Source organism: Chaetomium strumarium (genome assembly GCF_033439665.1).
Source record: "Chaetomium strumarium strain CBS 333.67 chromosome Unknown B0T15scaffold_6, whole genome shotgun sequence".
In the NCBI taxonomy this organism is placed as follows: Eukaryota; Fungi; Ascomycota; class Sordariomycetes; order Sordariales; family Chaetomiaceae; genus Chaetomium; species Chaetomium strumarium.
In genome coordinates, this window is record NW_026944434.1 from 2,957,548 (window position 1) to 2,976,032 (window position 18,485).

At 56.7% G+C, this 18,485-nt stretch overlaps 6 protein-coding genes across 6 annotated transcripts; 5 read left to right on the top strand and 1 right to left on the bottom strand.

Moving 5' to 3' along the window:
• The first annotated feature begins 164 nt into the window (after positions 1–164).
• Positions 165–2,175, top strand: B0T15DRAFT_541051 (oxidoreductase-like protein). The gene is made up of 3 exons (XM_062869828.1): positions 165–475; positions 580–1,095; positions 1,190–2,175. Exons 1-3 carry the CDS (start codon positions 430–432, stop codon positions 1,711–1,713), a joined length of 1,086 nt encoding a protein of 361 aa, XP_062719500.1. The 5' UTR covers positions 165–429; the 3' UTR covers positions 1,714–2,175.
• B0T15DRAFT_439501 (uncharacterized protein) lies at positions 2,155–7,162 on the bottom strand. The gene is made up of 4 exons (XM_062865893.1): positions 6,977–7,162; positions 6,624–6,928; positions 4,681–6,567; positions 2,155–4,620 (listed from the first exon to the last, which is right to left on the bottom strand). Exons 1-4 carry the CDS (start codon positions 7,008–7,010, stop codon positions 2,371–2,373), a joined length of 4,476 nt encoding a protein of 1,491 aa, XP_062719501.1. The 5' UTR covers positions 7,011–7,162; the 3' UTR covers positions 2,155–2,370.
• A 1,358-nt stretch (positions 7,163–8,520) lies between these two features.
• On the top strand, positions 8,521–12,375 carry B0T15DRAFT_560977 (uncharacterized protein). The gene is made up of 3 exons (XM_062870548.1): positions 8,521–9,427; positions 9,502–11,989; positions 12,095–12,375. The coding sequence occupies exons 1-3, from the start codon at positions 8,803–8,805 to the stop codon at positions 12,324–12,326; spliced, it is 3,345 nt and encodes a 1,114-aa protein (XP_062719502.1). The 5' UTR covers positions 8,521–8,802; the 3' UTR covers positions 12,327–12,375.
• Positions 12,376–13,245: 870 nt separating this feature from the next.
• On the top strand, positions 13,246–15,996 carry B0T15DRAFT_439507 (Endonuclease/exonuclease/phosphatase-like protein). The gene is made up of 4 exons (XM_062865894.1): positions 13,246–14,193; positions 14,262–15,109; positions 15,184–15,350; positions 15,462–15,996. The coding sequence occupies exons 1-4, from the start codon at positions 13,521–13,523 to the stop codon at positions 15,631–15,633; spliced, it is 1,860 nt and encodes a 619-aa protein (XP_062719503.1). The 5' UTR covers positions 13,246–13,520; the 3' UTR covers positions 15,634–15,996.
• B0T15DRAFT_541062 (uncharacterized protein) lies at positions 15,997–17,150 on the top strand. Its single transcript, XM_062869829.1, has 2 exons — positions 15,997–16,426; positions 16,487–17,150. The coding sequence occupies exons 1-2, from the start codon at positions 16,066–16,068 to the stop codon at positions 16,915–16,917; spliced, it is 792 nt and encodes a 263-aa protein (XP_062719504.1). The 5' UTR covers positions 15,997–16,065; the 3' UTR covers positions 16,918–17,150.
• Positions 17,151–17,844: 694 nt separating this feature from the next.
• On the top strand, positions 17,845–18,143 carry B0T15DRAFT_496256 (uncharacterized protein; the record flags this gene model as incomplete). Its single annotated transcript, XM_062867167.1, has 2 exons — positions 17,845–17,952; positions 18,027–18,143. 2 exons carry the CDS (start codon positions 17,845–17,847, stop codon positions 18,141–18,143), a joined length of 225 nt encoding a protein of 74 aa, XP_062719505.1.
• Positions 18,144–18,485: the final 342 nt, after the last annotated feature.

The window sequence follows — 18,485 nt, forward strand, 5'->3', positions numbered from 1 at the left end:
GTCGAGGTTTAGCGCAGCACAGGTTATTGTGTTCCCTTCATGGCGGCCTTGAGATTGAGAATGAGAGTTATCTACACATGTGTGACAGGCCATGCCCAGGAATTCCTAACGACTCAGTTTCTCTGATATGTCTTCATACCCCCTTATTATGGCAATTGCGCTACTCTGGGGACATCAACTCCGCCCCACCTCCTCGGCACCACTTTGCCGATCGATAGTTCGGAGTTGCCACTTCCAAGCTTTTGACTCCGTCGATTCCGATTCTGGCTGGCCGACGGCTTTTATCCGGTGGTCTCCACCTCAATGAACGCATGCATTGCTTCATAATGCTGACCTCCTCCGACACCTTTTCACAGCCAGTCTCATAGCTAAACTCATCGCTGAGCCACTCTTCAGGAACCAACAAGGACGCATATCAAAAGAATCAACATGACAGGCATCGCGTTACTTGGAGCAGGCATCTTTGCCCGCGAGGGTGAGATCCCACGCATTCCCCTCTCCCCCATTTTCATCAGTGTCACACACACACACACAGTGACACAGTCTCCAGATAAAGTAAGGTGCTGACCCGCTTTCCAGAGCACCTCCCCGCGATAGAAGCCCACCCGGGCCTAGCGCTCAAAGCAGTCTACTCGCGCTCGCAGCAATCGGCCGAGACGCTGGCCGCGCTCTCCAAGGACCCGGTCTCGGTCGCCATCTACTATGACAGCCCCGCGGTCGCGGGCCGGTCGCTCGCCGACCTGCTCGCGCGCGACGACATCGCCGCCGTCGACGTGGTCCTGCCCATCCTGGAGCAGCCGGGCGTGGTGGAGCGCGCCATCCGGGCGGGCAAGCACGTGCTGTCGGAGAAGCCCGTCGCGGGCGACGTGGACCGCGCGCAGGCGCTGATCCGGTGGTATGAAGGGTTCGGGTTCGGGTCCGGCGCAGAGGAAGGGAAGAAAAGGCCGCTCTGGGGCGTGGCCGAGAATTTCCGGTTTATGGAGTCGCTGCAGTATGCGGCGCAGAGGGTGCGGGAGATCGGGGGCGACTTGGTGACCTTTCGGTTGCAGCAGAATGCCTACATCAGGCCCGAGAATAAGTACCTCAACACGGAATGTGCGTGATTCCCTTTGTTTTGAGAGCCCTTGTCCCTTTTTCGCTGCGATGAGACGGGTTTGCAGTGGGCTGGCTTACCTTACTTCTGTTTTAGGGCGGAAAACTCCGGAGCATCAAGGTGGTTTCCTTCTCGATGGCGGCGTCCACTTCGTCGCCGGCCTGCGATGCCTCCTCGGTGCGACGGGCGCAAACATCAGGCAGCTAGCCGGTTTCACAGCACTCCTGAACCAGCAATTGGCCCCTGTCGACACCGTCCATGCTGTGGCCGTCACGGAAAACGGCAAGAGTGGAACTATTGGGCTATCATTCGGCACCGAGTTCAAGTCCCTGCTGGAAGTTGAGGTCGTCACGACGAATGGCGCGGTGACTTGGAACCCGACCGAGGTGAAGACGGTGGCCGGGAAAGGCGATGGGAGCAGCGAAAAGGTCGAGGAGAAGAAGGAGTTCACTTACAGCTCCGGTGTCAAGGCAGAGGTTGCTGCGTTTGCCAAGGCAATCGAGGCCGGCAAGGTCAATGCTCTGCAGACACCCTCTGAGGCACTAAAGGACCTTGAGATTCTACAGCGGTTGCTGGAGTCGGGTGCCGGCGGCGCCACGGTGAAGACCATTGGTCTGTAAGCAGGATATTAGATGGGCAATTGCAGGATGCTCTTGAGCACAGTACTAGGATTAGGCATGAGGTTGGGTAAGAGGCTAGAACCAGTGCCAGGTCCGTTGGATGGACACAGGCCCTTATAAGGGGTTCAGGGGACTAGGCCACATCGCCAAACTCTCAAAGCACCCTCCACGCATGAGTTGCTGCATACCTGTACGGTCCTCGTAAGACACATAGGGCCGAACTCGACACATCCAGTCTGTAAATACTATGACATCCGGTCATTTCGCAAGACCGTGGCGGCTTTGGATTTGCTAATAGTATCATCAGGTTGAGGGGGAGAGCATGTTTTGCGCAAGTATCTCTGCCTTGCGCGCGGGTCATGCGGACGCGAAGACTTCGGAGACGACAATCAAAGCCGTTGATTCGATTGCAAGACTAAATACGGAGTAGCCTTAGACATCCGCATGCAAACTTAACAGCACACGTCATGGGTTGTGCTTAACCTCACAATATGCACCCTGAACCAGTCGATTCCGAATCCCACCCCCGACATGAGCCAAACCATCATGAGCAAAATGTAGCAAGCTGTGAGCAAATCCACGCATCGACTTATAGGCCCCTGACACCCTTACTACCGGTCATGGCAAATATAGCAACTCTCGATTCTGACTGGACACTCACACAAACGTCACATAACCCCTGAAGAGGTCAACAAACTCTTGGTCAAACTCAGCAAGCCAGGCTGGCTCCTCGCAATTGGAACCCTGGTTCTCCAGGCTTTGGCTTAGTCCGTTGGCCGCATTTCCTTCATCACCTACAGGGGACGTCACGATTTGAGCCGTAGAGGACTGGTCGGGGGAGGATGTATCCGAGCTTGTGTCATGAACACTGTCCAGTCCAGCGCTATCAAACTCTCCGGATGTCTTTGGAGAGAGCACCTCATCGCTCGCCCCTGACCTGAAGACGTCAATTCCGCTGGTGGGCGTGGGCGCTGGTAACGGTGAGAGCACTTCGAGCAACGACATACTGTCAAGATCGAGATACCGGTCGTAACGTCCTGCTTGAGTGGCGAGAGGCGGCGTATCCGACGTGGGGCACTCTTGGCCATGGAGCTGCACTGAGGGAATGGATTGCGTGGGCGGAACTCCTACCTGCTGTGGACTGCTTGCTTCCGGATCTTCTGCGTCCAAGACGCCCGCGGTCTCGGGCTCGTTACTCACTCCCCCTCCCCCCTCCGCAGAATGAAGTCGGCCCCCGTGGTCCCAGAGTTCGTCCTCATCCGTATCTGGGAATGTGAGATCGATGCACTCCAGATCCATACCATCGAGATCTATGTTCTCCACATTCTTCGGCGGCACCACCTTTTTCGGAGGCGTCACCTTTTTCGGAGGCGTCACTCTCGTCGGAGGTGTCACTGTCTTCGGAGACATGACTGGGCTGCTGAACGGTGAACCCAATGTCAATGCCGGTCGAGTCAAAACTTGCTGAGCCTTGTTTTTGGAGTCAAAAACGTGAATCAAGGGCCCTTCCTGCTGCTGTCGAGCCCTCGGCCTTTTCATCTGCTTTGCATCAGACTGATCTTCTTGGAGCTCCTCCCGTCGTCTCTTGGCTTTTTGTTTCTTAGGCGGGTTCTTGATACCCTCTATGCAGCATCTGTGTTCACATGGTCTGCCTGCCTTAACGAAAGCACCTCCGGCACAGCGATGCTGGCATCGCCAGTTTCCGTTAGGCAGCTTATCCTTCTCATCTACACATGCCAAGCGGGTGTCGAACTCATCCGTAACTTGCTTCTCAACAAGCAGCTCCTCGAGCGGTGGGTACTCATCAGTCTCCTCTTCGGGCGACACTTCCCTTGTGCGGTGCATGGAAGGTCCTGTCGATGCTTCCTCAGCAGCCATGATCATATCCAGATCATCAATGTCGTCGTCATCAAGGTAGTCCTCTTCATTGGCTTGTTGGCTACCTTCTTTATTGTATTCTGTACTGAGCCCCGTACCGGCCGTAATCGCCAAGGACGGCACCACCAGGTTCGGCAGCGTGTGCTTGAGGGTCTTTGACACGATCGTTCCGACGATCTCCTCGCAACTGAGGTGGCAGATGATCTGGGCCATGCGAGAGGTCACACTGGATTCTTCCAGCCCAACTGAGAACATCAGATCGTAGCCGCCCTCCTTGGACAACGTTTTGATGCTTCCTCGCCAGAAGTACAGCAAGTTGCCGTTGACATTTTCAGCAAGGAAGGTTAGGGCCGGCATCCGCTTCACCCATTCCGGCGGGCCTTTGCGGTTCAGATAACGGAGTGTCGCCTTCACTGCAAGAACAATTGGCTGATCCGAACCCGGTTCAAAATTTGAGCCCACAATCGCCAGTTCCATATCCAGTCGCGGAAAGTTGTTGAGAGACTTTAGCATGGTCCTGCCATAAGGCGGCGCCCGCGACATCAACCGCTCGATTTCGTCGCAGGTCTTGTCCGCAAGCTCCAGCACCGTGCGGATCCCCTTACTTGCGAGCTTTCGCATTCCGACGGGTCCAATGTGAGGAACCTGTGTAAGCTGTGTAGCTCGTCCCTCCCAGGATCCTGCTGCGAGCGCTCTTGCAAGTTCAAGGGCGGTCTTGGTCCCGACAGAATCACGATCATGACCTTTGCAGTCAATGACGGCGCGAACGAGTCGGTTCAGTCTTTCGAAAATCAGTTGCCTCTCCACCACAAGCTGGCGTCGTAACCTCGCCGCCTCGCTCGAGTCGGGATACTGCACGCATCCGACATGGGCCTGGATCATAAGCGAGACCTTGTGTTTCGCCTGGGTCACCGGGTCCTTGATCGGATACATGATCAGAGGGGACTGGTTTATTTCGCGGAAGAGCGGCCTTTCCGCTTGCTTGAGACGGAATTCATTGAACTCGTTTGCTTGTGAAAGAATTGTTATCTAAGCAAGCCAGTTAACGGTGGCGAAAGACGATCGAGGAGTTAGGCAGGAGGTGCGTACCAAAGCCTCCATCCCGACAGCGCGGGGAATTCGCAACAGCAGCTTCATGGTGTCGAACTGAACCATGTACTTGGACATTGCACGTCCATATTCGGTGCTTCGGAGCGTGTCCTGGCCAGTGACGAGCTTTGCATCCTGTAGCTGCTTGATGTCGCGTTCGCATATCTCCTCCAGCCTCTCATCGATTCGAGCAGGATTCGTCGTCCTCCCAGTGAGCTGGTAGTAGTTTGGATTCCTTCTCAGCCTTACACTCAGGAAGGTGCCGCCAAGCCATCTTTTCGCGGATGCCAGATCAAGGATGGTTCCTAAACAGATCTCAGAGTTGAGGTGTTCAATCAAGTTGAGGTGCAGGGTACTCTCCAAAATCTCCCGTCCAGACACCATCTTTTGGTAGCGCTCCTTATTGGGGGCTCGGGTCAGAATGATGGCGGTTGCACTGTCATCGAACTGCGGCCGGCCGGCGCGGCCGAGCATCTGCATCACCTCGAGATCCGAATACTCTACCAGTCTCTCGTCGGTGAAGCCCACCGTTCCCTTGAGAACAACAGTGTGGCAAGGCAGGTTAACGCCCACTGCCAGGGTTGACGTGCAGCATATGACCCCCAACTGGCCCTTCAAGAAGTTCTGTTCAACAGCAGCCCGATCCTGAGCGTCGAGACCCGCATGGTGAAACGCTACACCGTATTTGACAAGCTCCTGTAGCTCCTTGCTAACAACCAACACCTGACTCGAAGGAACAGGCCATAAATTCTCGCTTTCCGGTCTGCCTGACGCGAATTCCGCCAGCGCTGCCGCCGCATTCTCGCAGGACTTCCGGGTAAAGCAGAAGACCAGAACTGGCTTTCCAAGCGTGTGCTTAGAAACAATCCCTGGAAGCTTCTGGTCGAGAAATTTGTCGAACGTGAAGTCGTTGCCCTTGCTGAACCCAAATCCGTAGACGAACTTCTGAAGCTTGACTGGGCGGAACTCCTCGCCGAAGACTTCGCGGTGGGCAGGCAGTTGCTGATTTGTGTGGTTCCGACCCAACCATCGTGCGATGTCCTCCGAATTGGGCACAGTAGCACTGAGGGCAATAAAGCGGACATTGGCCCCAATCGTCTTCATCCGGGACACCACGGCCTCGAGCGTTGCCCCACGGGCGTCCTTGAGAATGTGGGCTTCGTCGATGAGGAACAGTTCCACCATCTGCAGAAGCTTCCGGTGGTCATGCCACTTCCGGGTGATCGAGTCCCACTTTTCAGGGGTAGTGACAATGATAGAAGCATCGCCAACTCGTCTCATTTCCGCTTGTGAGGTATCGCCAGTCAGTTCTGCGCACCTCAGATTCATGTGGATGAACTTCTTCTCCCAGTCGCGGGCTTTCTCCGAACAAAGAGCCTTCGTGGGCGCCTGGTAGACTATTTTGATGTTTTCATTTCCTCGATCCAGAGCGAGCTTGCAAATTGCTAGCTCCAGGATGGCGGTCTTGCCGCTGCCGGTTGGTGCAGATACGACGAGGTTGTCATTGGTCCGGTAGACAACATTGAAACACTTGGATTGCACTGCGTTGAGCAGTTCGTAAGGGAAGATCGCGCGACATCTGTCTGGTAGGGCCTGGCGTAGGCTGATGAGCGGTATGCCATGAATGACGGGAGTTGATAGGTGGGACGAGCGTTGACTGTCTGGGGGAGATCGGGTTGGCGAAGAGTGAGCCGGAGCTGGCACTGTGTCAAAGGGAAAGGTAGCCGCATTCTGCTGCCTGACCAGTCCAAAGGGAAAGGTCGCTGAATTCTGCTGTTTGCGGGCGCTCAGTGTTGCTGTAGGACTTGAACTTCCTGTGCTTTGGAGAGTGTGCTTGAATGATCGACTGATTTGGTTGCTGCCTCCACGTGTGCCTATCATCAACCAGTCAGCAAATCGTCTTCTTACTATGGCGGAGAACCTGTTCGCTGACCAGAGCTTAGGAGAGGCACTCGGTTTTGTGATGCGTTGTTAGAGGCCAAGGCATACGGAGCTGGCTGATCTTCGAAGAAGGTACTCGGGTTGAGGATCGGTTGGGCATCCTCGAGCAGCATCCCTTCATTCGGTGGTTCCAGCTCGAGACAACGGTCCAAAGGGGGGTTAGCCCCGTGGCCGCTGTCATATCTGCTGGACGTGGTTGGGGGTTGCGAGAGGTTTGGAGAGGGTAAATATTCAAGGATTTGCCGGTAGTTAGCGATGTCGTTCAGGATTTGGAAGTCCGTAAGGTCGTGGCCAAGGACATCACGGTCTGGAGCACGTTAGCACTAGCTCTGGATAGAAGGGACACTTGCCATACCGAAATCGTCCAAACCATCGTACGGAGTGCCCATCGTCGGGAATCAGGTACGGAGGCTGGCTTAGAAGATTAGAGTTGGTACCATAGCCACAAGGTCCGGCGGCAACTGGACGAGGTTGGTTGCTACGAAGTGTGAAGTTCAAACAAGGTGCAGTACATGGAAGCATCAGAGCTGAAGTCAGTGTTGCGATTGGAAGATTAGGCAGCCACTACCCGACTGTCGTGAAGCCGCCATCTTCCAATTCCTTGTGGCTGCAGTGGAGGCAGGTCATCCTCGCTGATCGCTCCTTCCCTTCGACTTCGACCAACGACGGACACATCCAATTCGTCGGCTTATGGCGACCGGACGGGAGATCACGCGACCATGACCTTGGAACGGTCATGCCCCCTGTGCCGGAGTTCCATCTCTTTCCAATCGACTCAAAGAGCTTCTACCCGGGCACTGTGCCATTGAGCCATGAGAGGCGGTTTACCGACCTGGTCGCAAATGTCTGAGAAGGCCAGGAAGCCTCGAGGTTGTTCGTCTTACTGAGTTGGAAGTCAGGCCGGTGGGCGAAGGCTGTGGCCAGTAAGCTCGGTCATAACGACCACGTTGTAGCATGAAGCTGGCTAAGATCAATACCGGAAACGGTGCACTCTCCCGGGCGTGGGGTTACAGACACATGGAAGTGGAGAACGGTCGATGATGTGGTTCCCTACCCGAAGAACCGAGCGGTTTTCGGGGTCCGATCCCTTCTGAACCAACACTGTGTTCTCGACCAGATAATGCGAGCAAAGTCAGAGGGCCTCGGGAGCCTTGCCTCACCAGAGCCTCACCTCTCCGGAAAATCAAAGTCGCCATTTCGAACCAAACGCCAGGAAGCCTAAAAAGTAGGCCATATCAGCAAGTCCAACTTTGAAGGCGCCAGACCAACGGCTGCGAATGCAAGCTAAGACTAGGTCAGAAATCCGACACCAGGTTCTGTACACGGGCTACGGTCGATGACACGCCCTTCGCCGGCTACGTTATCATTGTAGGCATTCTCCTTTCTGGTATTTAGCGAGTGATGCGGCTAATATGCACGTCATCAGCAGTTGGTTGACCGTTGTCTTCGCAGTATCCGTGTGGCACCAAATACTGCAATAATAAGATTGCGCTTCTTCCGGGAGGATGGGCCTCTCTTTTATTTAGGTGATGACCCCTCAATTTCGTCTTTCGTTTTCCTGGCAGGTATGTACCATACAAGGTCCTCCTGAAATTCATCGGAAAAGTTCCTATCATGGGATTTAGGCAGCTTGTTTTAGGATATGCCGTCGTTGGAGAAGAGAAACAAGGGGCAATCCGCCGGCAATGATCCTTCTGGCATGGCCGCTGTTACGAAACAACGACAAGACCCCTGTTATGGTAAAGTCGACACGGTGAGACAGGCGCAGAATTTCCACATTTATGAATAGGTTGGCTCTGCGCCGCATCGTCGCGGCGTCGTCCTTGGCATCCGATTAGGTTGCCGATCCGATGCTCGCTCATCCGCGGGTTTGAACCCTTGTAACACCCTGGCACCAAGATCGGAACTTGTCCGAGACGGCCATGAACGATGGGGATTCGAGGACTGCCAAGGCAGCTAAGATCCGAGCCCGGAAGTCGAGCCCTTCTACCACCAACCGATGATGGAGCCTAGGGGGAACGGTCATTGTCTCGCTGCGCCATACTACGCTTCAACTGCGGGACCCAAACCCGCCTCTAGGATGCCTAAGATGGCCCATATCGACTGGTATATGTATTGGACCAGAAACATCGGGGTCAAGTGACAGGGCACCGTCCGTAGGCAGGAATATTGTCTGACGGCATGATGGCTTCTCCAAGCGGCTTCAATATTACGAAAAGCGGCTTCAATATTACGAAACTGTGGGAGACTGACCCTGCATCAATCTCGAACAGCACCGAATATTTGCCGCAGGATCCCTTTCTTCCGCTGCGACGGCCTGGGGGACCAAGTTTCCTCGACACTGAGGCTTGCCTCTGCCAGCGTCAGGCTCCACCGGGACCATCACCGCCCGATGGCAGGCCGGAATACCTGTGGCGATGCGTCGGGAACCGGATCGAGGGCGCAAGCACGGCCACGACTGGAAAGTGGTTCCGGCCGAGGCACGACGACAGGGGTGAAGTGTCCGACATACGGCCGATATCCATCGACGATGCAACAAACCCTCCCGACACGTCCGCGTCCCTGCAATGGGACACGGCCTCGGGGTCGCTGGTTCCTGGACTCGAGAGCTTGAGCGTCTGGGACCGGGCCTGCACCGGCGAGAACCACACGGCCTTCTCGACGTCCTTTTACCGGGCTGCGAGCCAGATTGAGCGAGGAGAAGTGCCCGTCGATGCAGCGCCGTGTTGGCGAGCCGGTGCTGTTCCGCTGCAAATCCAGACCGTGTCACATTGGCAGGCAAATGGCTGTCTGCCGGGGTTTTTGTGTGCGTACTACACGTCCCTAATGCGAATGAAGTTAGTAGGAATTACTTACCAAAAGCTGTCCTACATTCCACAGGCGCGAACAACACTGTCAACTCACTCCCTCAATACTGCCCCCCCTTCAACGAGTGTCAGGGTGCCAGGCTCGGGAGCCTCCAATGCATCGTCAATGATAGCATCGTCGCCATGGGGCCCTTCGAGCCCGTCATCTGCCAATCAGGATATTACTGCCCACCAGGAGGGAAGGAGAAGCTCCGGTGTCCCAAGGGTTCCTATTGCCAGCAGGGAGCCGTGACACCGACACCGTGTGCCACCGGAAGTTACTGTCCCGAAGGTTCCATGTACCAGCGCTATCTCATACCCATCAGCATCATGGCGGCACTTGATCTTCTCCTGCTAATTGGCTTCCTCGTGCTTCGCTGGCGCAAGTCGGTGAGAGCGAGGGGCACGCAGGAACACCGTCCCAAGACTTCGGATAGTTTGAACGGCCCGGAGATGACAGACGTGGAAGCAGGGGTGTGCCACGGCGACGGCGGCGTCCAGGCCGCAACCCAGGACACCCTCAAGAGCAGTCCCTCGTCCGAGCTCCGAGCCTTCGTCGAGTCAATGCGCAGGGTGACCGACGTAACGGCGGACTTTGGTGGTCTCTCCTTTGGCTACTCCGACCTCAGTTGCCGGCCCAAAGGCGGCAATGAACCGATCCTGCAAAACATCAGCGGCTCCATCCGAGCCGGCCGCCTGACTGCCATCATGGGCGGCTCAGGGGCGGGCAAGTCGACCTTTGTCAATGTCTTGATGGGCAGGGTGGAGGGCGCGCGCGGCAACATCACCATCAACGGCGTGCCGGACAAGCTCCAGCGCTACAAGAAGCTGATCGGCCATGTCCCACAGGACGACATTGTGCTGCCGGACCTGACGGTGTACGAGAACATACTGCACTCGGCCCGCATCCGCCTCCCGCGCGCGTGGGGGGACGACGACATCCGGGCTCACGTCGACTCGGTCGTCCGCTGCCTCGAGCTCTCCCACGTCAAGGACTCGATGGTGGGGAGTGTCGGCAAGCTCAGCATCAGCGGCGGTCAACGCAAGCGCGTCAGCATCGGCGTGGAACTGGCCGCCGCGCCGATGGCCATCTTCCTGGACGAGCCGACGTCCGGTCTCGACTCCACGGCCGCGAGCTCTATTATGGGCATGCTCAAGGCAATCACGCGGCTGGGCATCACTGTCGTTGTCATAATCCACCAGCCGCGTGCGGAGATCTTCGATATGATCGACGATCTCATCCTCCTGGCCAACGGCCAGCAGTTGTACGAAGGGCCAGGGACCGAGGTGCGCGCCTTCTTCGAGAAGCTCGGCTACCGCTTCCCACCATATGCCAATTCCGCCGACATCGTGACCGACATCATCACGGGCAACGGCCGACCGTACAAGGGAACAGGCGACATCTCCAAAGACCGGCTGGTGAAGCACTGGAGGGCCTCTAGCTACGGCGCTAGTTCAGCAGCCATCAGCACCATCGACGCGAACCCCAATCCATCGGTTCGAGCCATGCCGAGCGCTGGGGATCTGTCGAGCGGCACCACCACAGAGGCTCCTTCGCGGGCCCCGACTCTCTGCCCCCCAATACCGGATGAAAAAAGCAGCAGCGACACCGAGGACCGCAGCCAGGACGACAGCAACAACGACGAGACCAACATCGACAGCACCAACATCGACTCTAGCAACCCCCCACCGGAAGAAAGAAGCTCCAGCCCTAAACCTACCACGACCAACAACAAGCCTGCACTCCTCCCGCGGGCCAGCTTCATCTCCATCTGCAGCAACAAAATGACCACATTCCGCGACTCCGTGATCGGCGGCCTCCCGGGCGTGGTCTTCCCGCGGCGCATCACTCAGCAACCAGACCCGCGCCGCGACCTCCTGACCATGCAGCAGCACCTCGCCAAGCGGGGAGCGCCGCGGCCGCGGCAAACCATGCTCTGCCTCTCCCGGGCGCTGCGGCAGCAGCAGCGCGACCCGGCCAGCCTGGTGTTCGAGCTGGGGCTCGCCGCGCTGGCGGGCCTGCTGCTGGGACTGGCCGAGAGCCCCAAGAAGGGCGTGCTCTTCCTGGGTCCCTACCATCCGCCCTACGACATCCTCTCGGTGAGCATGGACGTCGAGTCGGCGCCCGAGATCGCGCTGCTGGCGGCCATTGCCATCGGGCTGGTGTCGTCGGCGCCCGGGGTGCGGTTCTTCTCCGAGGAGATGCTGCTGCACCGCCGCGAGGCCCGCGCCGGCCACTCGCGGCTGGCCTACTTTGTGGCTAAGAACGTGAGCGTGCTGCCGCGCATGGCGCTGGCCTGCCTGCACTTCACCGCGCCGCTGCTCCTGCTCAGCGTGCCCATTGTGCCCTTTGGCGTGGCGTTTGTGACGAACCTGTTTTACTTTTATTGCATCTATGGGCTGGCCAGCTGTGTGAGCATGGTGGTCCGGCGGGAGGCCGCGCCGTTGGTGGCAACCATGGTGGCGCTGATTGTGGGCATTCTGTCGGGCACCGCGCCGTCGTTGAATACCGTTAAGGGCTGGTAAGTTCCTTTTTTTCTTCGTTCTTTTTGGAGTTGTTGTTGTTTGCGCCCCTTACCTACCTGCCTTCCACCAACTAGGGTTGCTGACCGAGTTGAAACGTACAGGCATTTGGAGTGGCTATGGCGCGCAAGTCCCGGCGTGTGGCTCGCCGAGATTTACTTTGGTCAGCTAGTCAATCCACTCCGATATATCTACGATGCAGACCTAGCAGCGAGGCTCGTTGGCTTTGACTTGGATCAGATGGGGAGAAACTTGGGCGTCCTGGTGGTCATCGGCACGATATATCGCGGGATAGCGTTTGTTGGGCTGGTGTCTGGGGAGAACATACGTATCTAGACACCGGGAAATAGTATCAGCAGAATTAAACTGTCTCGAAACGCTATCACGGTTTCCGCGCACGTTACCTGGAATCTATGGAACGACCCATTCCCCCTCAACTGCCTTGAAGAAGCAAGTTGTCTTCTCGTCCGAATCATACAAGTCAACCATGACCCGAGTAGGCTTGTCATCAAGTGCCCGTTTTGGGCGCCCAATGAGACTTCAAACCACAGACGGTTCGAAGAACTTGGCATATTCCTCGAGTTCTCTTGCGAGGCCTGGCCTAATAATATTGCGGAAAGGTTCCGAAAACTAACTCTTCTCTCGTCTGGCATATGAATACTAGGGAAGGGCTTGTCGTTTTCAGATTCGAGCCGACATCGGTGTATGTCGGGGAAAATGTACTTGGACAGCAGCGGCTTCGCTTCCCCGGTTTGAATCATGTCAGGATCAAAAGACGACGGGACGTCTGGTGCTACTTTCGAGAAGACTGGCTCAAACACAGCGATGAGCCCAGTCATAAAAAGCGGGCTTGAATCTCTTCCGGGCCTTGTTCCACGTCAGACTCACCTTCCTATGCGGCCATCCCACCCCCTGTCCCTGAGCTGCGTATCGGCTTAGCCAGGATGCGGCCTGTACGGATTACTGATTGTCGGAAGAGACGTCATGTCTTCTGCAATAAACCGGACGCGGATAGAGGACTGACGGGATGGTGGTGATTACTAGTAGTGGGCAGTCACCACACAAGGCCATCTCTGGCTCATCAGTTGCGTGGTGTTCTCCGGGCCACACGAGGCGCGGAGTCGCGCTTTTATCAAATCGGACCTCCTTGTTTAAGTTTGGGCCCTGCACCTCGGTACCAATCGATACTCGGAGCCATCCGCTAGAGAGCTGGCGCGAGCTTGGCAGCTTCAGCACCTGTCCATTCAGGCAGGTCTTTGGCTGCAACGTGCTGAGCGCCCGGGCCAATAACACGGCCGAACCCCTGAAATTCCCCATCGCGACACCGAGTAACGGAGCGGATGCAACGCTGGATTTCCGCCCTATCGCTCTGAAGTCTGGACGCGTTTTCAATTTCCGGTGGCACGTGCGATGACAGCTGCGTGCTAGTTCTGCAGTATGTACCTATATAACTGCACCGTCCCGCTGCCATGATCGCCGTGGGGGTGCAAGCTGTGTCACCGCGCGGACCCTGCCCACCCACAGCTCACCATGAGGCCAACACCGGTGCTCTGCTGGGCCCTTGCCGGCTTCCAGTCGCTGGCTGCCGCCCTGACCATTGCCGAGATCAACGGTAACAAGTTCATCTCGCCTTACTCGGGCAAGTCCGTGACGAATGTGACGGGCCTGCTGATTGCCAAGGGACCCAACGGCATCTGGATCCGGTCGACAACGCCAGATGACGACGAGGCCACGTCGGAGGCCGTGTACGTCTTCAGCAACAGCGTGGGCGCCAACTTGACCGTTGGGGACATCATCAGCCTGGACGGGAAAGTGTCCGAGTACCGTTCGAGTGCCACGTACATCTATCTGACCGAGATCACCTCGCCGAAGAACGTGCGCGTGCTGTCATCGGGACACACAGTGACGCCGCTCGTCATTGGCAAGGACACTCCGTCGCCCCCGACAGCGCAGTACAGCAGTCTCGATGGCGGCGACATCTACAGCTTGCCGAATGCAGTCGCCAACATATCCGAGGCGAACCCCATCCTGGATCCCGCGAAGTACGGTCTAGACTTCTGGGAGAGCCTCAGCGGTGAGCTGGTCACAATCAAGAAGCCCCAGGCCATCAAGACACCGAACAAGTATGGCGACACTTGGGTAGTTGGCGACTGGGTCGTGACGGGGAAGAACAAGCATGGCGGTGTGACCATGTCGGACAAGGGTGAGTGAGCCTCTGGGATTTCTGCGATGTTTACCTTATTCAGGTTCGTACTCACACCAGACCGGCAGACTCCAACCCCGAAGTCATCATCGTCGGGACACCCTTGGACGGGACCAAGAACCCCACAACGTCCAAGATGGGCGATCAATTCGAAGACATCACCGGGATCATCCAGCAGGCCTTCGGCTTCTATAACATCCTGCCCCTGACCGCCATCAAGACGACCGTTTCCGCGTCCGCATCCGTCTCTCCCACCTCTCTGCGCAGCCAGGGCAAGTGCAAAGCCCTCACGGTTGGCAGCTACAATGTTGAGAACATGGCGCCGACATCGGCCCATCTGCCCAAAGTTGCCGCCCACATCGTGGACTACCTCAAGACGCCCGACCTCATGTTCGTCCAGGAGATCCAGGACAACAACGGGCCCACGGATGACGGCGTCGTCGACGCCAACGCCACCCTCGCCGCTCTTGTCGACGCCATCAAGACCCTCAGCGGCGTGGCCTATGAATTCACCGACATCGACCCGGTCTCTGATGAGGACGGCGGCCAGCCGGGTGGCAACATCCGCGTGGCGTATCTCTACCGCCCGGAAGTGCTGAGCTTATACAAGCCCAACCCGGGCGGCTCCAACGACGCTACAGAGGTTGTCCCTGCCCCGGGCAAGGGTAATAAAGGCCTCGGCGGTGCCCCGACCCTCTCGTTCAACCCCGGCCGCATCGACCCCGCCAATGCCGCGTGGGAAGCCAGTCGGAAACCCCTTGCCGCGGCGTGGAAGGCCAAGGGGGCGAACAGGCCGTTCTACACGGTCAACGTGCACTGGTCGAGCAAAGGCGGCGGCACGTCGCTGCATGGCGATGTGAGGCCGCCCATCAACGGCGCCGTGCAGGCCCGGATGGCGCAGGCTAATGTGACGGGGGTGAGTACCGCATCCCTTCCCAATATCAGCACCTAATAAGGTGTTGTCTTGAGCTTTGCTAACAAAAAGGTCAGTCGTTCATTGCCGAAATCCTGGCTCTTGATCCATCCGCGCGCGTTATCGCGGCCGGGGACTTCAACGAGTTCTCCTTCGTGCAACCTCTCAAGACCTTCTCGGCCATGTTTAAGATGGTGGACATCGACGAGGCCACCAACGTGCCCGTCGAGGAGCGATACACATAGTATGTGGTGCCTACTGCTACTACTACTCCTAGCAGTGGTAGTATTCATTCCGACGCGGGAACCTGGAGGAAGCGGTAATTTTGCTGACCAGGAGAAAACCAAAAATACAGCGCATATGACATGAACGCCCAAGCTCTCGATCACATGTTTGTCAGCCCTGCGCTGGCGCACAGCAAGACCACGCGCGTCGAGCACCTCCATCTCAACTCGTGGGCCGCCTTCGACGACGTCGTGTCGGATCATGACCCGACCATCGCCTTGGTGGACGTGTGCGGCTGCTGATCGTGGCGGAATAAAGCGGAAGGGAATCATTTGCTCTGTCGCGCACAGGGGCTCCGGCTTACCCACCCAATGGGTGTGAGCGGGGTTCGCCGCTTTTTCGCTCGCGCGACCCGGCCCGAAGCAGCCGCTATGTACGTTAAACACAATGTCAGCCCCCACTGTTCCACCATGCCGGGGCGCTTGCGGGCAGAACCGGATGCACTGGGTGGTTCGCTCACGTCAAGTGACCTTGAATATTGATCGTTTAGGCGAGACGAGGAACCCTCCTTGGGCCTTGAATGGCCCGGTGCAAGTGATTAAGAGTCATACTTATGTAGCTGAGTTCCTGGCATATATATATATATATATATACCTAGGCTTTTGAACGATGGCAATGCCCCCTGTCTGCGCCAATATCTGTGAACCCCTGTAATTTCCGAGGTCATCATCAAGATGAACTCGCAACTAACACCAACGCGACTAGTCTCTGCAGGCGTCGTTCTGCTGCTCACCAAACATGTCATCACCGTCTATTTCAAGATGGCCCCAGCCCCGCGGCGGCGTATCACTGAGGTGGATAGCATTCCCGACTCCCTCAATGATTCAGCGACGAGGAAGACCATGATCAATCCCCACGGCCACACCGCGTTGGTCGACTCGCGCTTCATGGACGTCGATGTACCCCCAGCCGCCCAGGGCCTGAAAGATGAGGCCCTCCTGGCTGCGTTTGTCAGGGGCTTCTTCGGCGGCCGGGTATTCGCTCCTGAGAGGGCGCTGCTGAGGCTCGCAAGACCTGATTTGGTCAAGTTCACAGGTCAGGTGGTGTTACCTCCTCTGATGGGTGGGTTAGTAGTTGACTAAAAGCTTGTCACAGCAATCCCTTCAACGAGTTCATCACTCCCACCGCCTATCTGGGACATCGAGCGTTTCGAGGGCGATGTCCTGCCTCCGCTTTATACAATACTCTTCGGGGCGTTCCAGGTCGCCCACGTTGAGCTGGCCGAGCCCTCCTCGTCTGTGGCGGCGAAGAAGAAGAAGACGGAAGCGTCGAGCTCGTATGTTGACATTGTCTTCGGCTCGGACACGGCCCAGTTCGCCGGCGTGCACAGATTCACCATCCTCCGGGACGGGAGCAAGCGTCCCGACAGCATCCGGGTCTACATAAGCCACATGTCATGCAACCCTACGGTTGACAAGCCCCTGAAGCCTGATATCCTGTTTTCGCTGCACAAGGCTTATGCTATGTGGCTGTTCAGAGAAGCCGTGGCCGAGGTTATGCGCAGGATACGAGCTGAGAAACCGTGAGATACTATTGAAAGCCAGACGACGCACGTCATCGCGCGCTTTATCCAGACAATCTCCAATCTACGGATATGCTTATTAGCAGGGTTGGTTCCGTCAATTTAGGTATTTGAAGAGTCACATACGTTACTGCTGTTAGGTACGATTTGGACAACATCACAGGTGGCCCCTGGATGTCCTGCAACCCGATAATACTAAGTATCTTTAATGAGAACAAATCAATGAAAAGCCCTGCCTTGACGTCCGATCATACATAGCGGGTTGCAGCATTGGCCGGTTCGCCAAAGAGACCGAGCCTTAGATACCTTACCTACAGGTACACTTGACGCTAGATGTTGTGCAAGAACTGGCCCCTTACGCCGACATCGCCGCTCCTAAGCCAATCTCTCACAATTTGAGCATCTCTACAGTCGTGAGGCTGCCAATAACGGAGAAGTTCAAGCTCTGTCAAAACAACGGTTGGAACCTTGATCTCACCTCCCGCGCTTGTATACCTTAGCCTTAAATTTTGATTCCTCGCCTCTAGATGCTCGGCACGCCGCGTCATGTTGTAACTCATGTTCACTTGCGGGGCTCCGCGCCATCCAGCCACGGCATTTATCTGCAGCCAGCAGTGCACTAGCAGTGCCTTGGCTTCAGCTGAATCGAACGCTACTTGGTTCCGCTTTGTGCAACCAACCAGCGCGGGTGTATGCGCCAAGTGCTTCCAGCCATTTCGAGATTGACTCGGTTGGGATGGGCGCCAGAAAAGCTAAAACCAACCGTCTCGTCATACCCGCAACCGGCGGCGGTGAGTGCGACTGCAATCTCTACTCAGCACTTCCACTTACCGAACCATCACAACCCCTCAATCCTCCCAATCTTCCACCACTCACAAAACTCAAGCAGTCAAATTCAACCATCCCAGAAAACAAAACACACGCTCACAGAATGCCCACCGTCGAACCACCGCGACAGCAGGCGCCCATGGAGGCGGCGCTAACCTCCTCCGCGTCCGCGCCCGGCAGAACGTCAGCAGAGATCATCACGCAGCAACCGGTAGGTTCAAATTCCTGATCGCGATCAAGACCAGGCCATTGCTGACATCCCATGCGCGCCAACTCAAAATATAGAAAAGCGAGCCGCGCCCGCAACCCGAGAATGACCTTCACCTGCGCGGCGGCTCCATGACCATTGGATGCAACTGCTGCGGCGGGTCGCTGTCATGCCACAGGGTCTGCTGTCGCTGAAGGGGTGGTTGCTGGCCCCATGGGTTTTATGATTGAGGTTGGTTACCTCTAAGGTATGAGGGCGTTGCGGTGAGGTTTGTTTTGGCCTGTTTTGGCGAGTATTGGTGCCATTTGGTGGTGGGTTTTGTTTGGCGAGGTGTTGCAGGAAGGGTTCGGTTCGGGCTCTTCGAGGTTTCGATTGTTGCGGAGCGCAACTGAGGAGTACATACCTTACCCTACGAAGATCGCTTAGGACAATCGGATATTATTCAGGGATCAGGAGGATATGCCGAGAGCCCGAGACATCCTCTCTCCCATTTTCGTTTGCCCTGTTATTCGCGGAGGCACGCCGCCAAGAAGATG